Source organism: Falco rusticolus, chromosome W (assembly GCF_015220075.1).
Source record: "Falco rusticolus isolate bFalRus1 chromosome W, bFalRus1.pri, whole genome shotgun sequence".
Taxonomy (NCBI): domain Eukaryota; kingdom Metazoa; phylum Chordata; class Aves; order Falconiformes; family Falconidae; genus Falco; species Falco rusticolus.
Genome location: NC_051209.1, coordinates 7,432,837 through 7,458,885, shown reverse-complemented (window position 1 = coordinate 7,458,885; position 26,049 = coordinate 7,432,837). Strand labels below are relative to the sequence as shown.

Here is a 26,049-nt window from a genome sequence, read left to right as displayed (position 1 = left end):
TTTATCAGAATAACCCCTCCTGAGGAGGGGTGGGGAGGTGGGAAAAGCCTTTTAGACTGTCATCTGGCTGTGTTTGCCAAGCAGTGTAAGAACGCTTTCTTAAGGTCCAGCAAATGGAAAGCATCTCAGAAGCCATGCTTGAAATGTGAAGAAGAAGGATCATTTCTGCGTATTCGTTGTGTTTCCTGTGCTGAGACGTAGTAGAGACAACGGCCCCTGGATGCACTGGAAAAAGAAGGACTGGAAAGTCGACAGGTGATGTGGTAACTGCTCACCTCATCTTGCATCTCTGCCCCGAGCCTCAGCATCTTTCCGTCGCTATCAGGTGCTGACCAGAGTTGAAAAGAAGACGTAAGTCCTCATGCTCTGGCATGTGTAAATGAGGTTTGGGATGGATGCAGAAACTCCACTAACACCGTACACCTCAGAGTCTGACAGTGTGGTGGGCACCTTCGCATGACCAGCGAGGGAGCTCGGCGTGGCCATGCCCGTGGAGGTGGCTCCTCGCCTCAGTGCGCTCCGAGCTCGGCGTGTCGGGGTGTGCGGCCATGCGATGTGGCTGCTTGGCGTTACCCATCCCAGGCTGGACCCCAGCCCCTCTTCCAGGACGAAGGAGCAGCCTCTGGAGTGTTCCAGGATGAAGGAGCAGCCTCTGGAGTGATATGAACTGCATAACGGGTGTTACTCAACCTTTCCCTCTTCTGGCTTGTTTTTCTTCCTTGCCAGCAGATGATCCCGAATTGGAACAAGGTGGTAGAGGGATGTTCTCTTTTTCTCAGATGTCTGTGTGTCTGCTCTGGGCAGAAGCTCCCATTTCTCCTTTTTTTTTTTTTTTTGTCAGCTGTCCTCCTTACTCTACTTTTACTCTGCTGTACCTGAGCTTCCTTATCCCACCAGGTTTCCAGGGGGGCTGCAGGTCAGCAGCAGGCTAGAAGGCAGCTTGCCGTGTCCTGCTCTGTCCTGGAGCAGATTCCCAAGTGCTCAGCACCTTACCTAGCATGGGGAGCTCAGCTTTTCCATGGAAGCAGAATAGCAGCTTTTCTGATGGCACCGTATGCCTGACAGCTTGTGTTGACTGTGAGAGCTGATGACTGGTTGCATGCTGGATCCTCCCTAGGGACACCCATGGGGCAGGAGATGTTACATGCAGTTTCTGCTGTCTCATATGACAATATTACTCATCTTATTTTCTCTGTATTTTGGGCTGTTTAAGGCAAAATCCAGTGACAGTGCAGGGCTGGGTCTGGTTCAGAGGAGCCAGACGATACACCAGCAAGTGTCATTCCCCCTCCAGCTCAGGCAGATGGCTTGTAGTGAGCGTTTTGCAAGGAGAAAGCATTCCTTCAACGTCTGCCGATCTGCCTGTGCAGAGTGAAAGTTGGAGGTAGAAATGATCGATGGAGGTGTGCTGGCTTGGAACAGACGTTGGATAATCCTTAAGGGGTTTAAGCCTCACCTGCCCTTTAACGTATAAACCCTTGCAATGCATCAGAGAGATACCTCCTGCCTCCTAAGTGCTTAGATTTCTGTTTTTATCTAAATATTGAATAAGGTTTGCTTGTCTTAATAGCAAAACAGCCAAATTACCATAAATTCACTCTTGGGTATCCTTGACAAACCGTGGTGTTGAAATACTGTTCATTATGAGTTATTGGCGTTCCTGCTTCTTATCAGTGAAATCGCCTCTGATTAGAAGGCGAACCTTTTGGAAGAATTGCCCTCAATAAGTCAAACTGGAAGACTCTGCTGCCTTGGGATGGTTTTAAAACTTAAAGTGTTTCAAAACCATTTCTGGCCCAGGACCCCCCCCGAGATGGATGGTGCAGCCCAACCCTTTCCCTGGTAGCTGCCTGCCCCTCTCAGTGTTGAGCCATCCCAAATCAACGGCTTCTCCAGGTGCCAGTCACCATATTAGGGCCAGCAACGAAAGGGCCAGCTGTTTACACAAATATTTTTGTCATGAATAATGCCTTGGAAAGTATTCATAGGTTGATTCAGAAAGTGCTCACCGGTAGGACCAGGCACACAGGGTTAGCTTTTTTACGTCTCTGATCTCCTGGCTAAATTTTCCAGTGCATTAGGCTCCCACTAAGATGTTTCAGTCTGGGCTAAATATAAACCCCAGTACCATTTAACAATCTCCTGGGGATTTACCCAGTTTCCCAAGCACAATCTAACCTCTGGGTCACAACATGTTCACATGCTGCGGTGTAACACTATGAACAGGGCTGCTTTGAGAGCATCATCTTGGTAAACAGAACGACTGTACACCTTACATTTATCTCTATTTTGTCTGCTTCTACAGCTAAACATTTCGCAGCCTTGCTTTCTTGGGATCAAGTTGTTGTAGCTGTGCAATTACACTGATTGAAAAGATGATTACATTGAAGTGTCTTCTGATGACAATCATCTTCCATTTATTTAGGGCCATTCATCACAAAATACTTTCCAAATTGGTAGACAAAGTTATGCACATGAATTTCGTTGCAAGCCACAGAAATACAAGTAAATCTGGAGAGGAATATGGCTGTTGTTTAACAGAGCACAGCAGCAACAAACAATTGCAGGAAAATGAGATTTTTTTAATTATTTTTTTAAATATTTTTTTTTCTTATTCTACCAAGAGAGCTGATGTAGACAGTGGCTGTTTGATGCAGAATTTACCTGGAATAATCCCTGGTAATTTGCTGCCCTGCACTAAGTTTTCAGAATTTTTACAGAAGTCCTTCACCAACCAACCCCCACCCTCAGGTGCTGTTTAAGGATGGCATCCAAAAAAAGTTGGTGCCCAAGGGTCTTACAGAGGTGGATGCTCCAGTAGCCTCTGCCCATCTCAGCGGAAGTTGCCTTTTCCCTGAAGCACCGTCCCAGCCAAGCTCTGCTGCATCAGTGGAGATGCTGCCACCTGGAAAGGCTCATTTGACTTCTATAAAACAACTAATTAGCTTTGGAGGAATGAGACGGCCACGCTTTGGGCTTTGCTGTGGTGCAGGAGCATGCTGTTGGCATCGGCTTGGCCTTTGCTAGAAGAGCAGCTTGTATCCCAAACCACTCCTGCCATGGACTTCTGCTCACTCCCACACTGGGAGGGACCAAGAGGAGATTGGTGGGACTTTGCCAACCTTTGCACTTCTGTCGGACGTGAGGAAGCAGAGATGTGCTGGTCTTGGCAGAAACATGGATACACCGTCCCAGCTATTTAGCCTGAAGCTGATAACTGGGATAAAATAGAGCAGGAGAAAAGCTGAACACCTCCAATTTCACTGTATTCATTTGGAGTGCAAATATTGCCTCAACAGCCAGAACATTTTTGGAATGATAATCATAATCCTTTTTGTTGTTTTTTTTTTCTTTGTTTTGTTGGGGGGTTGGTTTTGGGTTTTTTTTTACATCAGGATTAGAATAGAGGCAAGCTTTTTGTAAGAAACTAAGCAGTTGTGGCGTTGTATTTCCACAAGCAGGGAAATAAATTCAAACAAACTGGCTTCCCAGTGGTGGGAAGCCACCTGGCAGGCGGAGAACCATCCCTCTGCCACCATGACCCACGGAGGGGACACAGGTGGGGGCTGCCATCCCACCTAAGTTTGTCACTCTGACAAGTACATCGGGAGGAGGGAAAAAACCCAACAGAACAAGGCAAGCTGCTCAAAGGTCTGAAATTCAGCTGGCTTTCCAATGCCCGCTGCAATGACAGAGTTTCCCTGGCGCATATGGGATGGCTTTTCCTGCACTGTTTGATGGTTTAAATGCTGTCGGGCAGGCGCTGTCTCAAATGACAAACTGGTCTTTGCTGGTTTACCTGTCACACCATGTCTGATGCGGTTTTTTTCCACCAACAGATCGGCACGGGGATGGCTCGTACTGGCCGGTGGACACCAACCTGATCGACAGGAGCATTCTGAACGGTAAATACAGGCTCTGTCCACACACGCTCCGTAATTAAAAAAAAAAATAAAATGCAATTTTGGTAATAACTTCCTACTTTTCTTCTCTGTATTGCTCTCTTGTTCCTCTCTCTCCCACCCAACGTGGCCACAGCTCTCACACTCACTGTTTTGTAGGGAAAAGAGTTTTCTCAGCTGTGGAAAATCCCATCTGCGTGCAAAATACCTGCTGCAAATCCGACAGCAGTTTTAACCAGAATGGTAACAAAAAAGAAGGGTAACAAAAATATTGTCAGGATACCATATATTCTCTATTGGTTTTCTTAAAGCTGATCCCCAAGGTACCCCTCAGATTTCCAGCTGATGCAATACTCCCAAAAGTGTATGATAATCCCATCGCAAGAGAAGTGGTAGATATATCTCAGGCCATGGGAATACCTGTAAAAAAAAAAAAAAACAACTAAAGAAAAAAAACCTAACAGCTTCAAAAGAATTGTAAAATACATTTTATGTTATTACTTTTCCATTTAAGCTTTCTGCAGAAAAATACCATTTTTTTTATTAATTAATCCGGCTCTAAAATAGAAAGACTTGGGAAACCCCATGGATTAACAAAAATTAACTGAAGCTAATGAGCACGCTGGGGTGTAGATACGCTGTCAATAACTTCTTATTCCTGACCCCATCCCCGTTACCTAATGAAGCATTGGTATCTCACGTTATTGAATGAAACAACAGACCAGATTCCCTCAAATGTGGCATCAAGTGAGGTTTAAAAGTACAAAATAATTACAAGGTACCTAGCTGATAAACTCATGCTGATTATTATTCTCAGTCAAGACACGGAAGGAATGCAAAATTGTGTTCCCCTTCTGTGTCCTGCTGTGGTGCAGCCAACACACCACTGGTTTAAGCATTTCTCGTTGCTCTTCGTAGTAGTGCATCATAAATACAGAAAAACTGACTCATGAGACAGAAAGAGAGCTTTCAGAGCCTGCCATAAAGGGTAGGGAGAGGAAAAAATAATGTTTTTCTTGATAGGTGCTCTATTTTACATGGTATACTCCTTCAGTGCCTTTTACTCAGCATGGAAATGAAAAAGAAGCCAAACCCCAAATCTTAGAGACTGTTGTAAGGCCAAAAGGGTGGCACTAACGGCTGCTGGTCTTAGTTGCCTGAAAAAAGGCTATGAGAAAAAGGGCAAGTTATTTAAATAGTTTAATTAGTTATAATATATAACTATATAAAATATAACTGTAATTAGTTATAACAAGTGATGAATGCAGTACCGGCAAATGAATCAGGCATTTGGGTTGGCTGATAGATGAGAGATGTATTTGCCTGTAAATACCAAGAAAAACTATATGGGCCATAAAGGAAAAAAATATCTATAGTCCCCGTATTTCCATTTTCAGCTGATAATAGCAAAAATGAGCTGAGAGTTATTGACTTCCAACATCAGATTAGTAACAGCCAGCAAACGCAAAGTCATTACTGCTTAAATATTTTCCTCTTTGCTGTACCACTGAAATGCAGCAAGATACGAATTTCAGCTCATCACAGCACCCTTCTGCACCCTCTGTCTGCTTTTTCAGAGGATTTCACGCCACCTGACAGGCTTTCCCTGTTTTATTCTATGGGTGACTCCTACAGAGGCGGGGGAACAAATCCAGCGCTAACCATCCCCTCCTCTGTTTTCTTTCCAGAGCCCCCCATTGGGCAGATGCACCCTCCCCACAGCAGCATCACGCCCCAGAAGAACAGCAACCTCCTCATCATCATCATCATCACCGTCAGCGTCATCACGGTGGTGGTGGTGGTAGCGGTGGCCGTCATCTGCACCCAGCACTCCTCGGCGCAGCAGAGGAAGTAGGTTCTCAAAGCGTGGGGTGAAAGGAAAAGGTTTCAAGATAGACACGGGCAAGAACATTTATTCTGTAGAGCCATGGGGGGGGTCTGGGACTGAGCTGCAGTTTGGGGCTCCATCTTTTGGGTTTGGCGGTGTCACTCCTCACTGCTGGGGAGAGGCGAGTAACCTTTGTCCCCAGCTGCAGAGGTTTACTACATGGAGCAGAAGTACCCCTGGCGTGGCAAGCCGTGAAAAACAAGCCTGCCATGCGCAGCTCTCTGTTGTTTATGTTGCCGGGTATAATTCAGACACAGGAAAGAATCGATTCTATTGATATAAAGGAGGGGAAAAAAAAACCCCAAAAGTCTTTGTCTGTGTCTGGTGATGCTGGCAGCCTTCCTGACTCCACAGCCCTGCACTTGCACGGCTGAGATGCAGCGAGCCCTGCTCTCTTGCTAACCTTGGGGAGGATGTTATCCTTTCCAGACAGCCTGTCTCAAAACATCTTCCAGTAAAAAGCATCCCAAACTGTTTCTCCAGGTGACTCTCATACACTTGAAAAACCCCCACCAAACAGTCTATAGAAAATTACGGGGGGGGGGAAAATCTTTAGGATTCCTCTGGAAGGCTATAAAAGGGCAGCAGTGTAAAGCACAAAGCTTTTTTCGGATTTTATGACGAGTTAGAAGTGGAGTTGATGGCTTTGAAACAGCTGGGTGTGCTGCATTTAATGCATTGAAAATTATTAGACTATTCGTTCACTATTTATTCATTGTATTATTAAACTCTTAAGAAAGCATGGACATGAGAATGTGAAGTTCAATCATAGCTTGCCCACAAGAATGGCATTTTTTTTTTTACCTGTTTTTTTCAGACTCTGATTGCACAGGCCAGATAATACTATATTGATTTGCACTGATGCTTAGGAAGGGCTGGCACGATGAAGGAAGGGATGGACAAGGAATGGAATGGCTCCCGTGTTTGCTGGAATCAGCTCCAGGCTGGTGGATGGCAGCTTGTAGTGTGTTATGGTCACCGGGGCAGGTGCTTTCTCTAAAGATGGATGTTTGAGGGTAGATTTTTTAAATAAGCAAGCTCTCATTTAGGCAGAAAAGTAAGGGCTTATGCTTTTAGGGGTGCTGGCACAGTTGAATGATGAGCTGAATGGAAAATCTGCTTCTATTGTGAGTCATAGCACTGGAAAATGAGGGCATCATCTGAAGGCTGTGGAAATTCTGCTGTTGAATAGAGTTTGGTGAATCAAGGCGAAAGCTCTCTTGAGTTTCTAACAGGGAAAGTGGAATTACAAGAGAAAGAAACAAACAGGGATCCATCTATCCAGAATGAGGTGTCAAAAATTAAATATCTGAGTGTGAGTTGATCATCGTTGACCTCCTCTGTAGCCCTTGGGGAAGAACAGGAGCATTCAAAGAATCATCCTTCTCACCGTCAGACACTGGAAGAGTTGCCATTTGAAGGTGCTTATTGCTGTCCATCGCTTAGAAAACGTGAAGCTGATGGACTTACATTTGCTGTTTAAGTTCTAAATGTCTATCCTGTAGGTGGGTGAATCTCACCCAAGTTTCCCCAAACTAACCACTTCTGCACTGGAAGCGGGGGAAAACTAGGGCAGGAAACATGAAACAACGGTTCTGGAATGGAACACAACAGGAAAAATCCTGCATTTCCCCAATACAGAGGTGGTTGTTGGGAATGCCTTTGGTTCTGACCTGCCTGGAGTGGTGCATCCTGTGACACAAAGAGCTTCGATTCAGTTTCGATTCAGTTTTGATTCAGGCTTTTATGAGCAGCAGGTTCTTGGTTGAAAATCACCGATGGAGACTGCAGTGAAGGCAAGGGCCAGTTCCACTGGATAATGTTCTCCTCCTTCCCCAGAGTGAAAGCTTGTGGGTGATGGAATCATCTCCTTAAGCCGTCAGTGGAGGCAAATCGTATTTCTGAAGTTAATTAAAACTTGGCTGAACAAAGCACAATAAAGCATATTAGACAGAACAACCTGGTAGTGACCTAGGTGGTTTAGTAGGTATTTTCTGTCTCTGCCATCTAGGGGAGAATGAAATATCAGCCGTCTGAACCCTGTGACAATTTGACACCAGTAATTTTTTACAAGGGAGAAAAAATGGGAGTAAAGATTCAGGTGCAATAACTTACACAGTAGTGAGTAAAGGGAATGTATGGCTTCTGCACTAATTGAGATTCACACCCTCACTGTAATTACATCTTCCGCAGCATGAGATGCTTGCTGTCCTGCGCTGACAGCAGCTGCCGATGGGCCACCAGGGAGGGTGGACGATGGGGCCACCATCAGCTCCCATCCTTCACTCCTGGTCCACTAGTTTAAGTCCTGTGTAAGTAATAGGGATGTGTCAGTGTACATTTGGGAGGGCTCAGGGGAGGCATTAACCAAAGCGTAATCTACTCAAACTAATGGGGAACAAGTTGGCAGCCACTAAAGAGCCTCCATATTTCACCGCGGTGCTCCCTGGACATGATCCTGGTTTTCCACGTCCTGCGTGCTGGGGTAGCTCGTTAGCTGTGGCAGCTCGTTAGCTGTGGCCTCTGCCCCAGCTCTTGCACGGTGGCTGGATCTTAGCACAGGGGAGAGGACCGTGACGCCGGGTGATGGGAGAGCCGGATGCCTGTTGCAGCTTTCCAGGATGGCTGGCAGGAAAGAAAGAGGCTGAGCTGGAATGATTTTTCTGTAAACACTGGGGGAGATTTTATGGAAAAAGAACCATTTTGTATCCTCCTTCAGGTTTTTTGTACAGGACCACTATGCCAGTTGTTATCTCCTTTCTTACAGCCCAAAAGGCAAAGCGCACATTTTTGCCAGGTTAAGAGTAAAGAGCAGAAAATACAAAATATTAACTCATGCATCGTAAGGATGTTTAAGGGGAACTAACGTTTGCATTTATCGTTAGGCATCTTCAAAGCGCTTTGCAAACAGCACTAGAGGAGGCTCGGGGAGATGATTACAGCTTATGGGGCCATTGTTTCTGTGTCCTGTCTCTGAAACTGTCCCTGCTCCATGGAAAAAGGCATCTGATCGGAGCAGGATGGGATGGTTTCCTGTGCATTTTTTTTTTACAAGCAAAAACTTGTTTTGCTCAGGAGGACGGTTTATTTCTGAGATCCTCAGATAGATACATCTTCAGTTGTTATTAAAAAAATAAACTCGGCTGAGTTGCTATAACCTGAACTATTTTCTCTGGCATAATGTAACTGTAAAATGAAGGCAATGGCAAGTAATCTCACTCCGGAGTATTTGAAAAATTATCCTATGTAGCATGTATATATTGTTAGGAGCTGTGTGGATGTGCTGTATAATGGCTGGAGTCACTGCCCAGATGGTGGTGTGCTGGAAAATATAGAAAGAGATGATGAGAAAAGAGTTTTCCTCTCTAGAGAGTTTATTTTGAAAGCATAGCTTAATTTCTGTTGTCGTTATTCAAGACTGCATGACCGTAATATATATTTTAAGGGCAGAGCTGAGCGCTAGTCATGCAACTATCCTTAGGAAAAAACTATATATCATTTTGGTCTGCAAGCTGGATGCATTTCACGTTGTAAAATAATTGAACACCAGAAATGCTGCCATCTGAGATCATTTTTTCAATTCCAAACTCCTTGTCTTCTCAGTCCCTGCTCCAGTTATAAAATGGGTAATGGACTAAATTTGAATCCCACTGTAAATCTCAACATGAACTTGCGAAGCGTCACTTTCCATTGCTGCAGCTGAAGTTGGAAGCTGATGGTGAAGCTTTCAGGACTGTATTCCAGTGATATAATGTGCTCGTCCAGTGCAGCAAAGATCCTGCCTGCCCCTGAAACTGAGGGTAGGTGCATTTTCAGAAGCCGAACCTCAACTTCTGCATTGCATAAAGAAAACGTTGCAGGGGAGGATTTATTTTCATTTGTTATTGATGACCTTTTCATATGCACTCCTGGCTCTGATTCAATTTGCTACTCACTGGCTGCCAGCGCAACAATAATTTGTGAGAAAAAAACAATGCGAACCAAGCTCGATCACGGTATGTATTTTTAAATGAGTTTTAAATGAGTTTGGAGTTATGGTTGGAATGACACTTTAATTAGAACCCTTTATTTCGAGGTGGGTATAAAATTACTTTGGGGCTGAAATTTCTCCTGCCTAGCTCAGGCCCAGATAAATTAATTATTTTCAATTGAAAGTGACAAAAAAAGCTGCTATATCCCAAAGTGAAGGAAGGAATTCCTTATTTAGAACCAAAATTATGGCCTTTTTTCTTTTTTTCTTTTTTCTTTTTTTTTTTTTTTTGAGACAGAACAATTTTATTTTTTAACTTCAGGCGGGTCATACATTAAGGTTTGAAAGGAGGTGCTCATAATTATTCTTGCAGGTGTTAATCAGGAAGGTGCTAGGGTCTGTGCAAGAAGGTATTAAAGAACTGTCTTTATTCCGTGTTCTTTCTTCCTGCTCTTTGAAATACTGTCATTTTAAATTAGTAAGTTTTGGCAATTAGCAAGTAACAGATGAAACGTAGGAATTAATTATGACCAGAAGCCAACACTTTTATTTCTTGTGGGCTATAAACAACAATCCCTGAGCCACCCCAACCTCCCCTCCACCGCTAACTATCCAGATCACATTTTAAAATGAACCTTTTAACCCTTGAAGAGCTTTTGGGGTACCGACCACTCAAAAGACCTAAAAAACATTTCTGCCTTGATGAGTGGCAGTTTGAGGATGGGGATTTTTCTGCTGAAGTAAAATGTCATTGCCATCAGCTTCTGGGGGTGAGACAGGGCTGTGCCCATGGTGACATGTTAAATTACAGGATGTGGTTTTTCCTTCTCTTGAAAGCAAAACCTTTGGTGACGCCAGGAGCAGAAATCGATTCAAACAATTGGAGTTTCTTAAAGTTTAGCATTTCCTCAAGACTTTTTTAGGTGGATGACCCGCTGCCGCCTCCCGGTGTGCATCAGCCTGGGTGGTGACCTGAGCATCCTTGCACGGGTGCTACCCACTGCACACCCTGGGCAGGGCAGGGAGGGGGGTTGCGCTTGGGAAGGAGCCTGCCCATCAGTATGACGGGGGTAATGAGTAGCTAAAGGCACTCAGCTCCCCTGGGGATGAAGATTTTCTTTTTTTGTTACATAAAAGTTCACATGAATTTGAAAATAACTTGCCTGCAGCTTTTTCTATATCACAAGTATCTCTGCTTTTCCACTTGGGACAATAATATCACCTTCTTTTCACCAAGTACATTGATTAGTACAAAGGAAAAAGCCAGGGGTAAGAGATCTGGATTATTGAGCAAAAAACCCTGACAATAAGCCAGAAAAACTGTTCTTTCAGAGTTATTTAAATTGATTTCTGATAAGGCTTTCTCTACAGCTGTAGATTAGGCATGGCACTCCACATTTAAGGAGCGTACCTTTTCTTTAGACTAGAAAAAACCACACATGTTTTATTATCGATAGCCTGTGTAGTCGAGGGGAGTTGGAAGTTGGAGAGCAGCGGAGCAGTGCCCTCAGGATGCTCCTGGAGGAGGTGGCCACCAACACAGGAGTGTGTTGGGATACCTGTGCACCAAGAAAGGAGAGTTAACGGTAATCTGGGAAACACTACTGAGCTTTTCTGTAAGAAAAGCACTGCTTTAGTGGATATTTACAGAAATACAACATAGGCTGCACGCCATTACGGAAGGTGTAAGATGTGCGTAACTGGGCAGAAGTGGGCTCAGCAGTCTTCAGTCGCCGTGTTTAAATGCAGGCACTCTGCAAATGCTGCTCTTCTCGAGATGAAACTGGCTGCTTTGGTTCCGGGAAAAGTAGTTTCTTCCCAATTTCTACATCAACTGATGCCAAAATTGACCCACCCTGCTGAGTCCCAGGCCCTTTCCCTGGAGCATACTCCAGGAAGCGTGGGACCACACCAAGGTAATGGCTGTCCTTTGAAGGACACAACCCGAGGGGTTCCTTAGAAAGACACCGATGAGGAGACATCTCTCTTTTGGTCTTATGAAGGGGAAAAATGTTCTGATGTGATGGTTTTGATCTTTCTTTCCCACAGGAAACATGCAACCCAAAGCACTGGTAAAAGGAAGGGCAGCCAGAAGGACTTGAGACCTCCAGATCTCTGGATACACCACGAGGAGATGGAAATGAAGAACATCGAGAAGCCGACGGGCTCAGACACCACAGGAAGGGACTCGCCGATGCAGAGCTGCCAGGACATCACTCCCGTCAGCCACAGCCAGTCGGAAACACAGCTGGGCAGCAAGAGCACCCCGCAGCCCGGTGAGGGACGGAACCGGCTGGATGTCACTCGGAGATGTGGGGAACCGAGAATCATAGAAGCGTAAAATGGTTTGGCTTGGAAGGGATCTTTCAAGGTCATCTAGTCCAACCCCATTCCACGCACCCCAATTTTATTTTATTTTTTCCTCCATCACAAGCATAGAAATTTTCTTTAAATTAGTGCTATATCGGTGGTTAGTGACCTTAGCCCAGCTGATGGAGAAAGACTGAACCGGGCAAGATCCAGGAGGAAACTAGAAGAACTGACAGGTCTGTGATGGGTGCTGGGAGAGATGTTCCTGCATGATTTTTGCAGTGGTTTCAGACTAGGAGAAAACGCATCCTTTTGTATTTTTACACTATTCTAACTTTTCAAGTTCAGGAATTCAACTGGAAGTCAAATGTTATTAAATTTTCATACCGTGCTAAAGAAAAACAGAGAGGGAAAAGGGGGCATAGAGAAGTAAGTGGAGGGGGAAGTGGAGCAGAGGGAGAATGTGGTTAGGAAGAAGTTCAGCAGCATCACCAGGAGCAGAGTTTGGGCCACGGAGACTGAAAAAACTTAGAAGTGTGAAGAAAGAAATTCTGTAAGGAAAATGTAGTTTGAGTGAAGTTTCCTCTTCCTTTTTTGAACCTGAGTTCACTGTGGCTGATCACAGTTTTTCCACCATCATGACAGAAAGTCTTGGGAGAGGCGGGTGGTGCATGCAGAGAGGGACGGAGGGCAAATGGCAGCGCAGGAGCTGAAACCATAAACACATTTGTCTTGAGTTCATCGCTAATGCATTGCTGTTGGTGACAGAGTGAAATAATTCCGGACTATCAGCTGGGGCTGTAAATCATGAAGGTGACTTTTTCAGATGCCTCTGATGTTTTTATCCCTTTTCCGTTGCTCCTGTTCTTGCAAGGAAAGAAATGTTAAAAAGGAACCGTTTTCAAAATTTTAAATGGATCTAATATTCTTTTCCTTGCGGGATTTTGGGGCCGGTAGTTTACTGCTTATGAAGATAAATGGGACAGTGATTTCTGTTGGGTTTAATACAGAGGTCCTTTTTTTATTAGACATTGTGAAAACGTTAAGCAGATGATTCCCTCTGCCTAACCAGATATTGCCAACGATCGGGAGCGCTGATCCAAGGCCCAGAAAGATCTATGTGAGAGCTCCATTGCCTACAACAGGCTTGGAGTTGAGTGCGTGGTAGGAAGTGATCACTGCGTATGAGCGCGTCAACAACAAAGGCTGGGCTAGATGGTTTGTGTATAAATGCCTTGGACCATAAATAAATGCCTTTACATTGTCTTCCCAGTCCATAATACATGGTTCAGTGTGGCTACCATGTATTCAGTGCCATACTTTACCTGGCTTTTCACTGGCAATTAGGTCTTTGAATGGCCATCGATAGAAGACTTGGCTCTTTATCCTGCAATTCAGAGAAGAGTGATTTGGAAAAAAAAATAGTCTTTTCAGGCATTTTTTTTTTTTCATTTTTCAAGGAATGTGTGTTTGCTTGGATGCATCAGAGATGTATATTTTGAGTGGGTGTATAAGCTTAACGGTATGACAGTATTAAACTGACTTCACCCATGGCTTATTAAAATACCAAAAGTAGCCTAAATAGAAGGTTCAAGTGAGACAAGGTATGAAGAGAGGAATACAGCTTTTATTTCCTTGTGAATTACTCCACCAAACATCCAGTTCCAAGCACGCTTTCTTCCTGCCACGTGTATTCGCTAGAATTTTTGAAGACTTCAAATATCCTATACTGACGTGACTAAATTAGAGTGTCCATATTGCAATACCTAAAGAGAATCTCATTAATATAGCTGCTGGGGCAGTTTAGAATTGGATGGGACCTTGGGCAGCATACCTCAGCTCTCTGATCTAGCTGTCCTAGTTGTGATCCAGGATCAGGTAAGGAGAAGATCCAGGCCCATCTTTGGCTTGCCATGGTTTCTGTAGAAAAAAAAACAACAGGATGCACAGGTGGGAAGAGCTACCGTGAGTTACCAGACAATCAGGACATAAGACTTCATGGCATCTCACAGGGAAGGTCATTTCCATCCATCAGATGTATTTCAAAGACCAATTCTTGGCTGCCAGGTGTTGTAAGTACCTGAATTTATGCAGTTTTTTTCTGGTCTCAATACTTGAATTTTAAAATAAGTTTGTAACAGGGAAGTTACAGGAAAAATGTCATTATTTTTATGAAGTGAATGGGGTTTTCAAGATAATTGCAAAGACAAAGGGGGTGTGATATCTTAATTCTCTTACAGAAACAAACAAGGATTTTATTCAGAAAAGGCAGCCAGAATAGTCTGTGCAGCTCTTTGCAGCTGATGACATTTAACGATCCGTTAAAATAATTGCATCCTAAAGAAACCTATGGATCTTTCTGCTAGATTCAGGGCGAAGAGAAGCATACGTTTACAGCATTTTCAGCTGCCCTGTTACATTGTTTTTCTCTAGGTCCTGAGACAGAAGACATCGGAAGCAGCATGTCCACGTTGGAGCGCTCCCTTGCTGCCCGCAGAGCCACCCGTGCCAAGCTCATGATCCCCATGGATTCACAACCAACCAACCCTCGTGAGTACCAGGACCTTCCCCCGGCCCCCTTCTGCACCCCCCAAGCCACCCTCGCCCACCTGAAGATCTCCTACGGTCTTTCCAATACGATCTAGTTACGCCTCAGAAAAGCGAAACAGCATTAACGAGGTTTGGTTCATCGGGAAAATAAATAACTAAAAAGGCTGGACGCTCGCCCGGGTTTCTCAACGCATCGGTGGGAAAACTATGGAGGGAATTCAGAAATCATACTTCTGTTAGACTCAGCCCAGGCCAAGCCTGAAGAGTTTTTTTTGTATTTTTATCAGGTGGATAGCAATGGATAAATCCCTCTGTCTCCCTACTCTAAAACTTTAAAAACAGGGGTAAGAGTTCAAGCTGCCGGAGCAGAAGGTTTTGCAACACACAGATGTAAACTGTGATATTTTTATTAATATCAATCATTATAATCAGCTGAGGTTATTGCAGTTTCTGCTCTATTTTCTTTTGTCTGTTGTAGTTGTCTACACCGCTTTAGGCTTTTTTAATCTGGAGCAGCTCTTTTTATAAAGCCAAGGAAATGAGGATATTTTGAATAGGTCTTAAATTTCAGTGACCGCAAAGCATTTATTGTTGAACAAGTTTCACAGATGAAGCGAATCTTTTTCAAAGCAGCAAAGTACACAAGGAGAGCATTAGATAGGTTCTCCCATCCTGCAAAACATATTTAAATTTCTAAAGTTATTTCACATTGAAGCAAAGGAAGGGGGTAGGTGACAGCCTGCAGGCACCGGAGGAGGGTTTGGCATTGATGTAGTTCCTGGTGAAGGATGAAGCTTTGGTTCCCCGCTCCTCCTCCGAGCAACCCTGCCATCCGTCTCGTGGTAGCTCCCAGCTGTTAGCTAGACCCTTTGGCCTCACAAGATGGATTTGATCAAAAATCTATAGGAATTGGTGCATCCGTCTAAATAGCCTGAGTTAAGAAAAATGAAGGTGTGCTGACAGAAATCCATTTCATCACAAAACATCTTCCTAGCTCGGCTGGTTAAATGTAAGTGCCCGTTCGTAGGTTTGTGGAAGGGCAGATCACAAATGATATATCGGGGGGGAAAAAAAATAATAGAAGGAACGGATTGAAGGAGAGGAGAGGGAATAACCTACCGTGGCTTTGTTCAGTAAATTACTTAGTAAGACCTAGCATTGGTTCCCTTAATTTCTCTTCATTGTGGGTGTGATTTGGGTCATGCTGCTTAGCCTCAGCACCCAGCCCTTGCAAGGATAAAGCACCAGTGCCCAAGGAGAGACTGAATTCCCGTTCTTCATGCCTTGGACTGGTGCTATCACCACATTTCAGCCTCTCCCCTCCTTATGGTCTGGAAGAAAGACCTCTGGGTTGTTGCGAAAGCTCTTGTACCACCTGCCCGTGACCTGGGACACATTCCCATCTTGTAACCACACTAATCTCACACAAAATCAGGCAATTTTACCCTTTTTCAAGTGGGATTCTGCCTGGGCTGGCTTGGGTTGAAGGAGGGCAGCCGTCCAAGAAAATGGGTAGACTTGGAAAGGTGTGAGCAAAATCAGGACCGACTCAATTGTAGTTAAGATGGGTCAGTAGCAGGGTTAGTTAAGTAAAAGTCAATTCAACATGATTCTACATTTTGTAGATAAAAATGCTCTTCAACGTAATTATGTTTCTTTCAGTCAAACAATGCATTTTGAGGAATTATGTCCTCTTTTCTATTTATTTATATTTTAAACACTATCCATCTAATCTACAGCGACAGCATATTATGATTGTTTGCAAATAATTAAACTCAGATTTATTAAAATCTTATTTGTGCCAGCTGAGTTATGCTGAATATGCCTTTTTTTTACCCAGAAGATAAAATTGAGGCCTTGTGTCGGATTAGGTGCTTTAATTAATTTCCCTCTGTTTGCCTGATACTGCAAGAAATTGTCAGCAGCGAGCGATTAAATAGATCGAAGAAGCAACATCATAATTCTGAAGTAAAAAACACATAGCATTAATTGTTAAATACCAAATCTGGAATTTTTCACACTCATTTCAATCAGCAGGCTTTGCATTTTGTGAACAAAACCACACCAGAAGGCGCCTTGGCTTTTCAGGGAAATAAAAACACATCGGCTCGGTTGCTACGGCAGCCTCTGGGATGCTTGAATACAATTCAAACTGTCCCAGTTTATTATTTCTGTAAGCTGTTCCTGGGTGCTGCTTTTTTTTTTTTTTTTTTTTTTTTTTTTTTTTTTTACGTGATACAGTACATTTTAAATGTATACCAGTGTTTAGGGAGCTCTGTGATTTGTTTTCGGTGTCTTGGTGTATCAATATTAAGTGTAAATTCAATTGCTGACAGGCTATGACAGAACAGATTTGTTGTCATATCTGCTTGAAATTGCAAGGATTTATTGAAAATGTTTGATGTTTGCTTTTCTCTGGCTTCTCTACAATAGAGGGATGCAATGAATAGTAATCCTGTCTTACTTTAAAAATGAAAGTGCTAGGTACCTACACCCTAAAAAGAAATGAAAGAATGGACTTTGAAAAACAAGTTGTTCTTTAATAGGATTCAATAAAGGAGAGATATTTTTCACCGTAGCAGCAACGTTATAAATATTGTCAATAAAGCTGTCTTATACAGACAAAACGAAATGTCTGAATAGTAGAAATTCTCTTCTCAGGGTGGATGAATTGAACCCAGACAACTCTGAAGCTCAAATCACCCAGGTTAGCGTTTCTTCATGAGTTTTCTTCACCTCCCCGATTGTCCCTTACCTCTGGCAGTGCAGCTGAAAGCCGAGGGCTTAAAATTACCCTTGTAAAGCCTTGGCACCGCCATGGCTGCTTGTGTGACCTTGGGCAGGTAGCCCGGTTTGCCACTCTGTGTAATGATTGTAGTAGGAGCTAGATAGAATTAATTGTAATGACCATCTTAAAGTTTACAGCATTGTTTATAATCCATGTGTGAAAGGTGCTAGGCAAGCCCAAACCTTATCATCTACGAGCTGAAAATCTCTGCGTCTTGTTTAGCTTGGCAAAACTTGCATGAGAGTTTCCAAGTTTTTCCTAAAAGCTATGGAGAAATGTATGGTTCGTATAGCATTATGATCACCCGCTCTTCCAGCACCGATTGTTGAAAAAAAAGGAGGTAGCTTAGGGGAAAGCTGGAATTCATCACACCGTGATCCCAGTTTTCAAATCCAAGGCTTTCGCTTAAACGCAGCTCAGGAACTCGACTTTGCCGGTTTGCTGGGACATCTCACCCCGGTTCCTCACAGGCTTGGCCATTCCTGAGCAGGGAATGATGCCCAGCCAGCCTCATCTGCTGGGTAGACATGGGGGTCCCGTGCCATTGGGGACGTGCAGGAGTGCTGGGGACACCAGTGTGAAGGATGGCAGGGTTGCAGAAGGCTGCGCACCTCCAGAGCATCATCGGCTGAGGGCGGCATCAGGAATGCACGTAGACCACTAAAATAAGCTTTTAAATTGCCCGATCCGTTCCTTCTCCCTCATTTTTCAAGGGATATAAAGCACCCCCCAAAACGTGGCTGAATAGCTGGAACACAGACAAAAAGCCCTTTAATTTTACAGATAAGTGAGAGGCGTATTTCTGGATATTGAGGTGGCTCCTGTGGGCAGCGGCATGTTTTGTACCAGCCGTTTGGGTTCTTCGCTTTGGAAACGTGGTTGTTTATGGTTCCCTCCTGGCTCTAAGGCCTTTTTTTTTTCTTTTCTTTTTTTTTTTTATTTTCTGAAAGCGCTCATTTAATCTCTCTCCTTCTTTCCTTTTAGCTGTGGTCAGTGCCATTCCAGTGCCAACGCTAGAAAGTGCCCAGTATCCCGGGATCCTGCCATCCCCGACCTGCGGATACCCGCACCCGCAGTTCACCCTGCGGCCGGTGCCATTCCCGACCCTCTCTGTGGACAGGACCTTTGGAGCAGGAAGAAGTCAGTACAGTGCTTTTCTTCTGTTTTTTGCTGTTAAAGGGCATGGGAAGAGGTTGCTTTCCATCATTGGGATGTATAAGCTCTTGCCAATCCAATTGTGCTGCTGTGCTTTTTGGGAACCAGGATAAATCCAGGATGGATTTCTCTTCTCAAGCAGCAGCTCCAGTTGCAATTTCCAATCTGTACAGAACACCTTAAAAGCTAAAAGTCGCAGCATCTCTAATCCAATCCTCTCTTTTCTGAGGGTCTGTCAGTCGTTTCACTGTACTTTAATTTCCTTTGCTTTATTCATAAGGATATGCCCAGAAAAACGCAGGCTTTGAGAGCTCTTCTTCATCCCAAGGCAGAATCTCATATCATCACTCATTAAAATCATCCATGATAGCTTTTACACGACCTCTCCACATAGTGTCTTCCCAGCCTTAGCTGCCCTCGCTGCTAGAAGCATCATCTTTAACATCAGACTTGCTGAAACTGAAGTTGATTGTTTCTTGGTTCGATTATAGCAGGCACTATATATTTTTTATATATATATATATATATAAATATATATAACGTTTATTTTCTTCCTTTTGCAGCTCCTTTTATACACGGGAATGCTGTTATCCCATCTCAGCATCACTCGTTTTTTCTCCAGGGTGAGCTCCACATACCTCTTTGCTCCTCTGCAGTAATAGATGTATGGTTTGCATGTTCCCGTAACTCCTCTTTACCTTACGCTGCGGGAAGTGCGTGCCCATCCTCACCCTCATAACTTGAGTGTAAGCCTCTGCCGCACCATCTGTGCTTTGTTCGAGCCTAACGAGCCTACTCTGGCATATTAATTACAGTTGGAGGGTTCTCCCTTAACTCCACTGCATGTCAAGGCTGAATTATTAGCACATTAATGGCAATCTGTTACACATCTTTTTTTCACGTCACCAAGACTCGGTGCTGCTGGTCCACGGGGAACTCGTCTTGAAATGACTAATTTTTCCTCCTCTTGGACTGGTGCTTTCAGTCAGTTCAGACAGATCCTTGGGGACCGGTGATTGAAATCCGGTGGTGGGACTGTAGGTAAAAGGTGGGTTCAGGTGTCCTAGTCATCACCCTAATGCCATTCCCCCTCCCTTCAGAATGGTCCCTTCAAAGCTAGAAGGCAGTTTCCTCTGGAGAGCCTCGCCGGCATCATCAGGTTTTGATCTGCTGCTTAAATTAATACCCCACCCACCACAAATGCAATGCATGGTAACGAAGTCGATTCAGTTTCTTGTTTGACATATAATAGATGTTGGGGAATTAACAAAAAACCAAACCAAACCAAACCAAAACAAAAAAACCCTACCCTGTGTCTGATCACGGAGATGGAAGAAAAAAAAAATATTGAATTATTTGCTTAGCCATCATCACCTCGACCTGCTCATAAAGGACCTGAGCATCTTCAGTTCCAAAATCCGGCTGTGCCTGTGAGGGGGGTTTCCCCAGGGATGCAGGCAGCTCAGCTGGGAAGTACCATGTGGAGCGGTGGCTGGGACACCATTGCTGAGGGATACGTTAGGCACAGCCCCCAGAATCCCATACCCCTGGTGCATTCAGCTTCTGCCTGAACCAGTCACTAGTTTTACATGGGTAGTAGTTGGGAGATGAGATTTTCAAAACAAGGAATGCCTTTGAAATCCTGTTGGATCCTGCTGCTGGAGGAAGGTCCGTATAGAGAGGTATGGGCTTGCCCAAGCCCTTCGAGTGCAGCATGCTTGAGAGCTGAGCAGGAGATTGCTGATGCCCAGAAGTTTTCTGCAAAAAGCTTGACTACAAATCAGCTTTAAATTATTCAGAAGACCTGATGGGCCTTGAAAAAGCTCCAGCAGTGAAGATTCCAGATAATTTGGGCAACATCCCATTAAATAATTCAGAAGCAGTGGATGTAGCCTTGTTTGGATAGCATTTATTTCCCATTATTGAGTTCTGAGTAATCAAGACCGCACGGTATTTTGAAAATTAGCTCAGCCCCTTATCAATGTGTCGTGATGACCTGTTAGAGCTGGCACAGTTTTGCTCTCTGGCGAAGGCTTCCAAAGCTCCCAGGTGATACGAAATGCCTCCGAATGAAATGCTCTTTTCCTTTGCCATACCCTCCATGTTCACCGCCGTGGCAAGGAAGCAAAGGCACAGACAAGGATGCGGCAATAGTGTTTGTTTTCAAGTGACACTTGAGGCTGTCAGAACCAGCCAAGCAGTTCACTAGGTTTATTTTGTAATATTGTTCATTACTTTTCAGTCCAAGGTGGGATGAAGAGGTGTAAAAGTCTATTTTTAATATGCTGCTTGACGGCTTTCTGGGCATATGGGCTGGTGCTGGTGACCTCCCCCCCTCTGGAAGAGCGGACAATCTGCAATTCATCTGACCGAAAAGCCGCTGCTTCCTTTGTGGCTCACCTCCCGCTGCCTCACCGCCCACCTCACTGCAGCAGAGAATGGGGATAGATCCACGAAATCACTCTTCATGCTTGGAATTTGTTTATTTTTCAGCTGTTTTCTTAATACGATCCTGTGGTTGAGAGCAACTAGCAGTTAAAGAGACTATAGAGACAACACCTAAAGCTTTTTTCTCTGCATATGTTTTACTCCTCAGTGAAAAATTCACTTGATACTTGACCAATTGCAGCTGCAGCTGAAAAAGAGCTACCCAGCAATAATTCCTCTGTGATGGAGCCTACCTGCGGTACTGCATGACCGAGCACTTATTGATCAAGACGTAGCAATCCCTGAATAAATCATATGCCGTGCCATTAGCGAGGGTGTTGCTCGGCATCCTGCCATACAGACAATGCTTGAACACCTTCTTCTGTTTCTGAAGGCCTTATTCATTGACCCAAAGATTTGAGTGCTGCAGCTTATCTTTAGGACAAATGTTCTACTGAAGAGGAAAATAAATAATAAATAAAAAAAGGATGGAGAGTCAGGCCCCGGCTGACTTGAATAATAAGCTGTCTCGCCTGTTTGATTACTGCTGATGACACTACCAGCCATACAATACAATTGCTAAATATCAGTTTTTTCCAGACAGAAAAGGTCTCTGAACCATAATAAGGTGACTGTTGTCTGGTCACCAGTCCTTCCCACGGCTTGCGTTCTCCTCCGGAGCTCCATCACACCCACTGCTTACAGCGTTATCAAGACAGGTAGGAGAAGATGGTGACATGCCTAGTTTGCCATGTGTTACAGAAGGAAAAAGCTGCTCTTTTTTTCCCCACTGCCACAACTAGTGGAGATGCTGAGCCAGCATGGTCTCCAGTAGGGAAAGAAGAGAGGTGGGGGAAACCGTATCCCGCTTGGGAGGTGCTGAGGTGGCCCCATCCCTGTCCTGCCCTATCCCACCCGCATGCTGGTCAGCATCAACAGACCACGTTGTGGTCCCATCCTGATCACGCTTTTACAGGAGGCAGAGGGCTTCTCTTCAGGCTAACTTTAAACACTACAAGTGGTCTAACAGCACCATTTTTAGAGGGAGCCATTCATCAGTGTAGCGCCCTGAGATGTTCATCTGAGATGAGCTTGGAGATGTTCAGAAAATACAGTGTTTGGTTGGGTTTTTTTTCCAAAAAATAGAGATATATTATTTGCTAGTATTAAAAAAGCAAGATTGAAAATTGTGTAAACCAGAACAATGAAACAGCAATGATATTAACAGCTTGAGATATAGCCGTAGAAAAAATATTATGGAATGGAGGTAACTTTTCGTACAACGAGCTGTTAAGGTGAGATGCACTAACACAAATATTTCCTGAGCACATTTCCTCTTGGAGCTGGCTTTCTGGCGGCAAGCAGTCAGCTCTGCGGTGAGCTCATCCAGCTGGGAAGCTTAAATCCCTTCTAGCGCAGAAGCTGCGTTCTGGACTTGGTGGAAACGGTCATTTTACTCAAGAGTTGGGTTTGGGTTCAGCAGGGCTTGGTTTAACCACATACGACTTAAAAACGGTTCTGCCATCTTTCCATGATTTGGCTTTGGAGTGGCAATTTTTTAAAAGTGTTCCTCAAAACTGCTCTTTGGGATGTACCTAGAATTGCACCAGAGTAGTAGCCTGACGATTAAACCTGCTAAAAAAAATATTGCTGCTTGGGCTGCGGTAACATCCAAAGATCTGAGCGGGAATAAGCCCTGGTTTGTCAACAGGACACAGCTATATAGTCTCGATCGCCTGATATTTACAACTTGCGTAAGTTCAAAAATACACAGAAAGTCATTAGCAGATATGGAGTAAAGTTCAGTCATTTTAAGTCCCCATCTACCATCACATACTTTGAGTTGTTATTACCTTTTCTTTTCAATCCATATTGATTTTTTCATTACCTCAGACTGTGGCAGAGCCAATAGCTACCAATCCAAGTGGGAGTATTTCCAGTGTTACCTCTTAATAGCAGCTACACGATGTAAAAATATGTTCAGAGACCTAAATTCATTAAAATGGTTAACAACATCGTCAGAAACAACAATTAGGCGAAAGCAAAGGGAAGATCAAAAGACTCTGTATCAGATATTCTTCTGCTCGGTGAGCAGTGTCCACAGCTATTGGTGTTCAAAGCAAGCTTATTCCCAATGTTCCTCACGTATAAAATGAATGCAAGTAGGACTTTATCCAAGGTTTCTCCAAAGTAACGAGACCCTAATTGGTTTTACTGGGCTTTAGAACAGATCTTCATGTGTAGCATAGTATTTGCCTTACTCTGGCATGGAATTCAAGAGCAAAAGATTGCAACGGGAATGCAGCATGGTGCATTAATCTGCTCCATCTTAAAGGTCAATTGGGAGTCTACCTTCTTTCAAAACAATAGGGTAATAATTGGATCTGTGGAAATACTCAGAATTCTTGGGCACTTCTGTTGTGCTGTATGAAGGCAAATAATCTGGCTGCTAGGCAGGGGATTGATGTGGGTGATATAGGCAGCAGTAGCAATGTGCTCATCTTCATCCATCCTTCAAATAAACAATCCATCCTCTCTTCCTGCAGGGACTTGAGAGAATTGCAGATTGATGGTTCTCATTATGTTTGCAAGCATGCACATCTTATTTTAGAAAAAAGTCTTCTCAAGCATGAAACACCTTCATTAGACCACTTACCTTCAATATTTAAATCCCAACTCTAGCTTCTAATTTTAATAGAGTCATCACACCTTTCTCTTCAGTAATAGCTGGAGGATAACCTGAAGTCTTTTATGTAATAACGGTTATGTAGGTCTCCAGGTTTTACAACTAAATCTTTGAGATAAGACATACCCATACAGTAAAGCCGTAATTTAATAGCCTTTTAATGCAGAGGCCATTATGCTGATGCTAGCTAATAAAGCTTTGCTATCCGAGAGCACCACTGCAGAAAATACCAAGGAGGTATTTGATGGCCAGCAGCAGTGAAGTGTCTGGCTTGCTTGTTTCTCCAAAGAGGTCAAGAGCCTCCCAGAAGAACTGTCCTTAAGGACACGATGAAAAACGTTGGGCTGGGGAGGAAGTTCAGTCTTTGACAAACATGCCAAAAGACATATTGAGGCTAAGGGCATTGGCAAAAGCTTTTATTCTTACTTTGAGCAAAGCCCTGGCCAAGGATTTGCACTAGAAAGCGTTGCAGCCTCAGGTGCGTCCCTCGGTGAGACTCACCCGCTGGTTTGCATCTTCCTTGACTAGGACGAGAGCGAAGTAGCAACAGGCTGGGACACCTTCTGGAATGTGTGGGTGGTGAGGAAAGGTGGGATGGGCCTAGCTCTCACTCCTGCTCTACCCTGTTACAAACAGCCTCAGTGTCGCTGCCCTCCTTGAGGAGAATTTTAGTCCGAGGAGAAGAAGAGCAAGGGGTCTGCTGGGCAAGGAAGGCAATGGAAGAGCAGAGCCAGGGCAATGTAAAGAGCCTTGAAGGTGAAAAAAAAGAAAATGAGCTGCAGATGAGCAAACTTTTACGAACCGTTGTCGCGACGGAGGGAAGACACAGTCACTCAATATGAGTGATCAGCAGACTTCGTTTATTGTACCTTACAGTCACCTTTTATGCCTTCTTATAATTAGCTCATACATATTACAAAAGTTAAGCTCATTATTGGTTAGTTGCCTAAATACCAAGCCCGCCCCTTGTTTCTCTTCTGTAGTTATCTGTTCCCACCTGCAACATTCTTTTCCCACCAAAATCTTCCTGTTATTGTGTAACAAGGACAGCCAAAGACAGTGTATTTTTGCTTTACTTCAGATAAGCTGAGAGAGATGTGCATTTTTGTCCAGCCAGCTGGACTATGTCTATGTGACCCTTTTCAGCTAGCCAGTTATCCACAAACCGTGAATGATTTTGACCTTGGTCTGATCCTGTAGTTGGGTTCCTATCCACGGTGTTGCATTTTGCCAGTGTGATATTGCCATAGGAACGAGCAATTGGGCTGTGGAAATGAGGAGAAATCCTCATTTCCATTTTTCAAAACTGTTTTTCCACTTAGTAGGTTGTAATTACTTACATACTTTGACATTAATTATTATAAAATGCCTTCAGATTTGACTTGGCTGTGTAATTGCATGTTACTTGCACAATGAGTTCTGGTTGTTGCAGCAGGCTGTGAAAGAAACCAGGTCCTCTGGAGCATTTTGGATCCCAGTATAATAACTAATTCTGATAGCTGTGTGTCAGGAAAGTGGTTTTCTTCAGCAGAAGGTTGAGTTTTTCCTAGATATCTGTTCCCTGCCACAAGCTGCATGATTAACTGTCATGCTGGGAAGCCATCCCAGCTGGCACGGATACCCTGGGGATGCCAGACCAGCACCAACACATTCAGATGAAGTTCCTGTTGTGATGGGGCTCTTCGCTATCCATTTGGCTTCTTCCTTCCATGGTTCTGCTTGCAAATAACGTCAGCGGGCACTCTCACCAAGAGGAGAACTTTCTCCCAGTGCTGCTGCTCGGGGCCGTGGGGCAGGAGCTGGGAGAGGGGCCAGGATGTGCCCCAGCGGGTCCTTGCTCCGGGAAAGGCTCAGCAGCAGGCGCCGTGCAGGATTTGGAGATCAGGGATGGTGTTTCCAGTTGGGTTGGCTCTTTCCTGGTGCACGGGGAAATGCCATCCACAAAGCACCGCAGTGGAGTTACGCTTATCAATCCTCCTTGTAATTAATTCTTACCTAGTTCGGCTTGTCAGGGTAGGCATTTATTTATTTTTAATTTCTTTTTAAATGAAAAATGTATTTTCTTAAAGTCTGAATGACGTGGTACAGTGTTGTGTAAACAGCAGCAGTGAGTTTCTCTCCACGACCACGAGTGAGCGTTAGGTGACCAGCGATGCTGTCAGGGGGGTGCGAGTGCGCAGCCTGCCTCTTGCTGGTGTCTTCTGTCCTTCCTCCTATGCAGCATCTTCTCCACTCGACACACTCCGTAGAAGATACTCTGATTGTAGGCTACAGGACGAGGCTGTTTTGCATCTAACAGGTTTCAGTAGGTCTCAGTTCACAACTCACCTTTTCCTACCGTCGTGGTACCGGTGATGCCAGCACTGTGGATTG

At 44.2% G+C, this 26,049-nt stretch overlaps 1 protein-coding gene across 1 annotated transcript in view; it reads left to right on the top strand.

The window, feature by feature from the left end:
* LOC119140924 (netrin receptor DCC-like) overlaps nt 1-26,049 on the top strand; it is a 156,821-nt gene that overhangs the window by 127,722 nt on the left and 3,050 nt on the right. Inside the window, exons 17-21 of the mRNA XM_037372586.1 lie at nt 3,840-3,905; nt 5,591-5,753; nt 11,810-12,036; nt 14,504-14,695; nt 18,393-18,548. Coding sequence (XP_037228483.1) covers nt 3,840-3,905; nt 5,591-5,753; nt 11,810-12,036; nt 14,504-14,695; nt 18,393-18,548 — 804 coding nt within the window. The remainder of the gene's footprint in view (nt 1-3,839; nt 3,906-5,590; nt 5,754-11,809; nt 12,037-14,503; nt 14,696-18,392; nt 18,549-26,049) is intronic.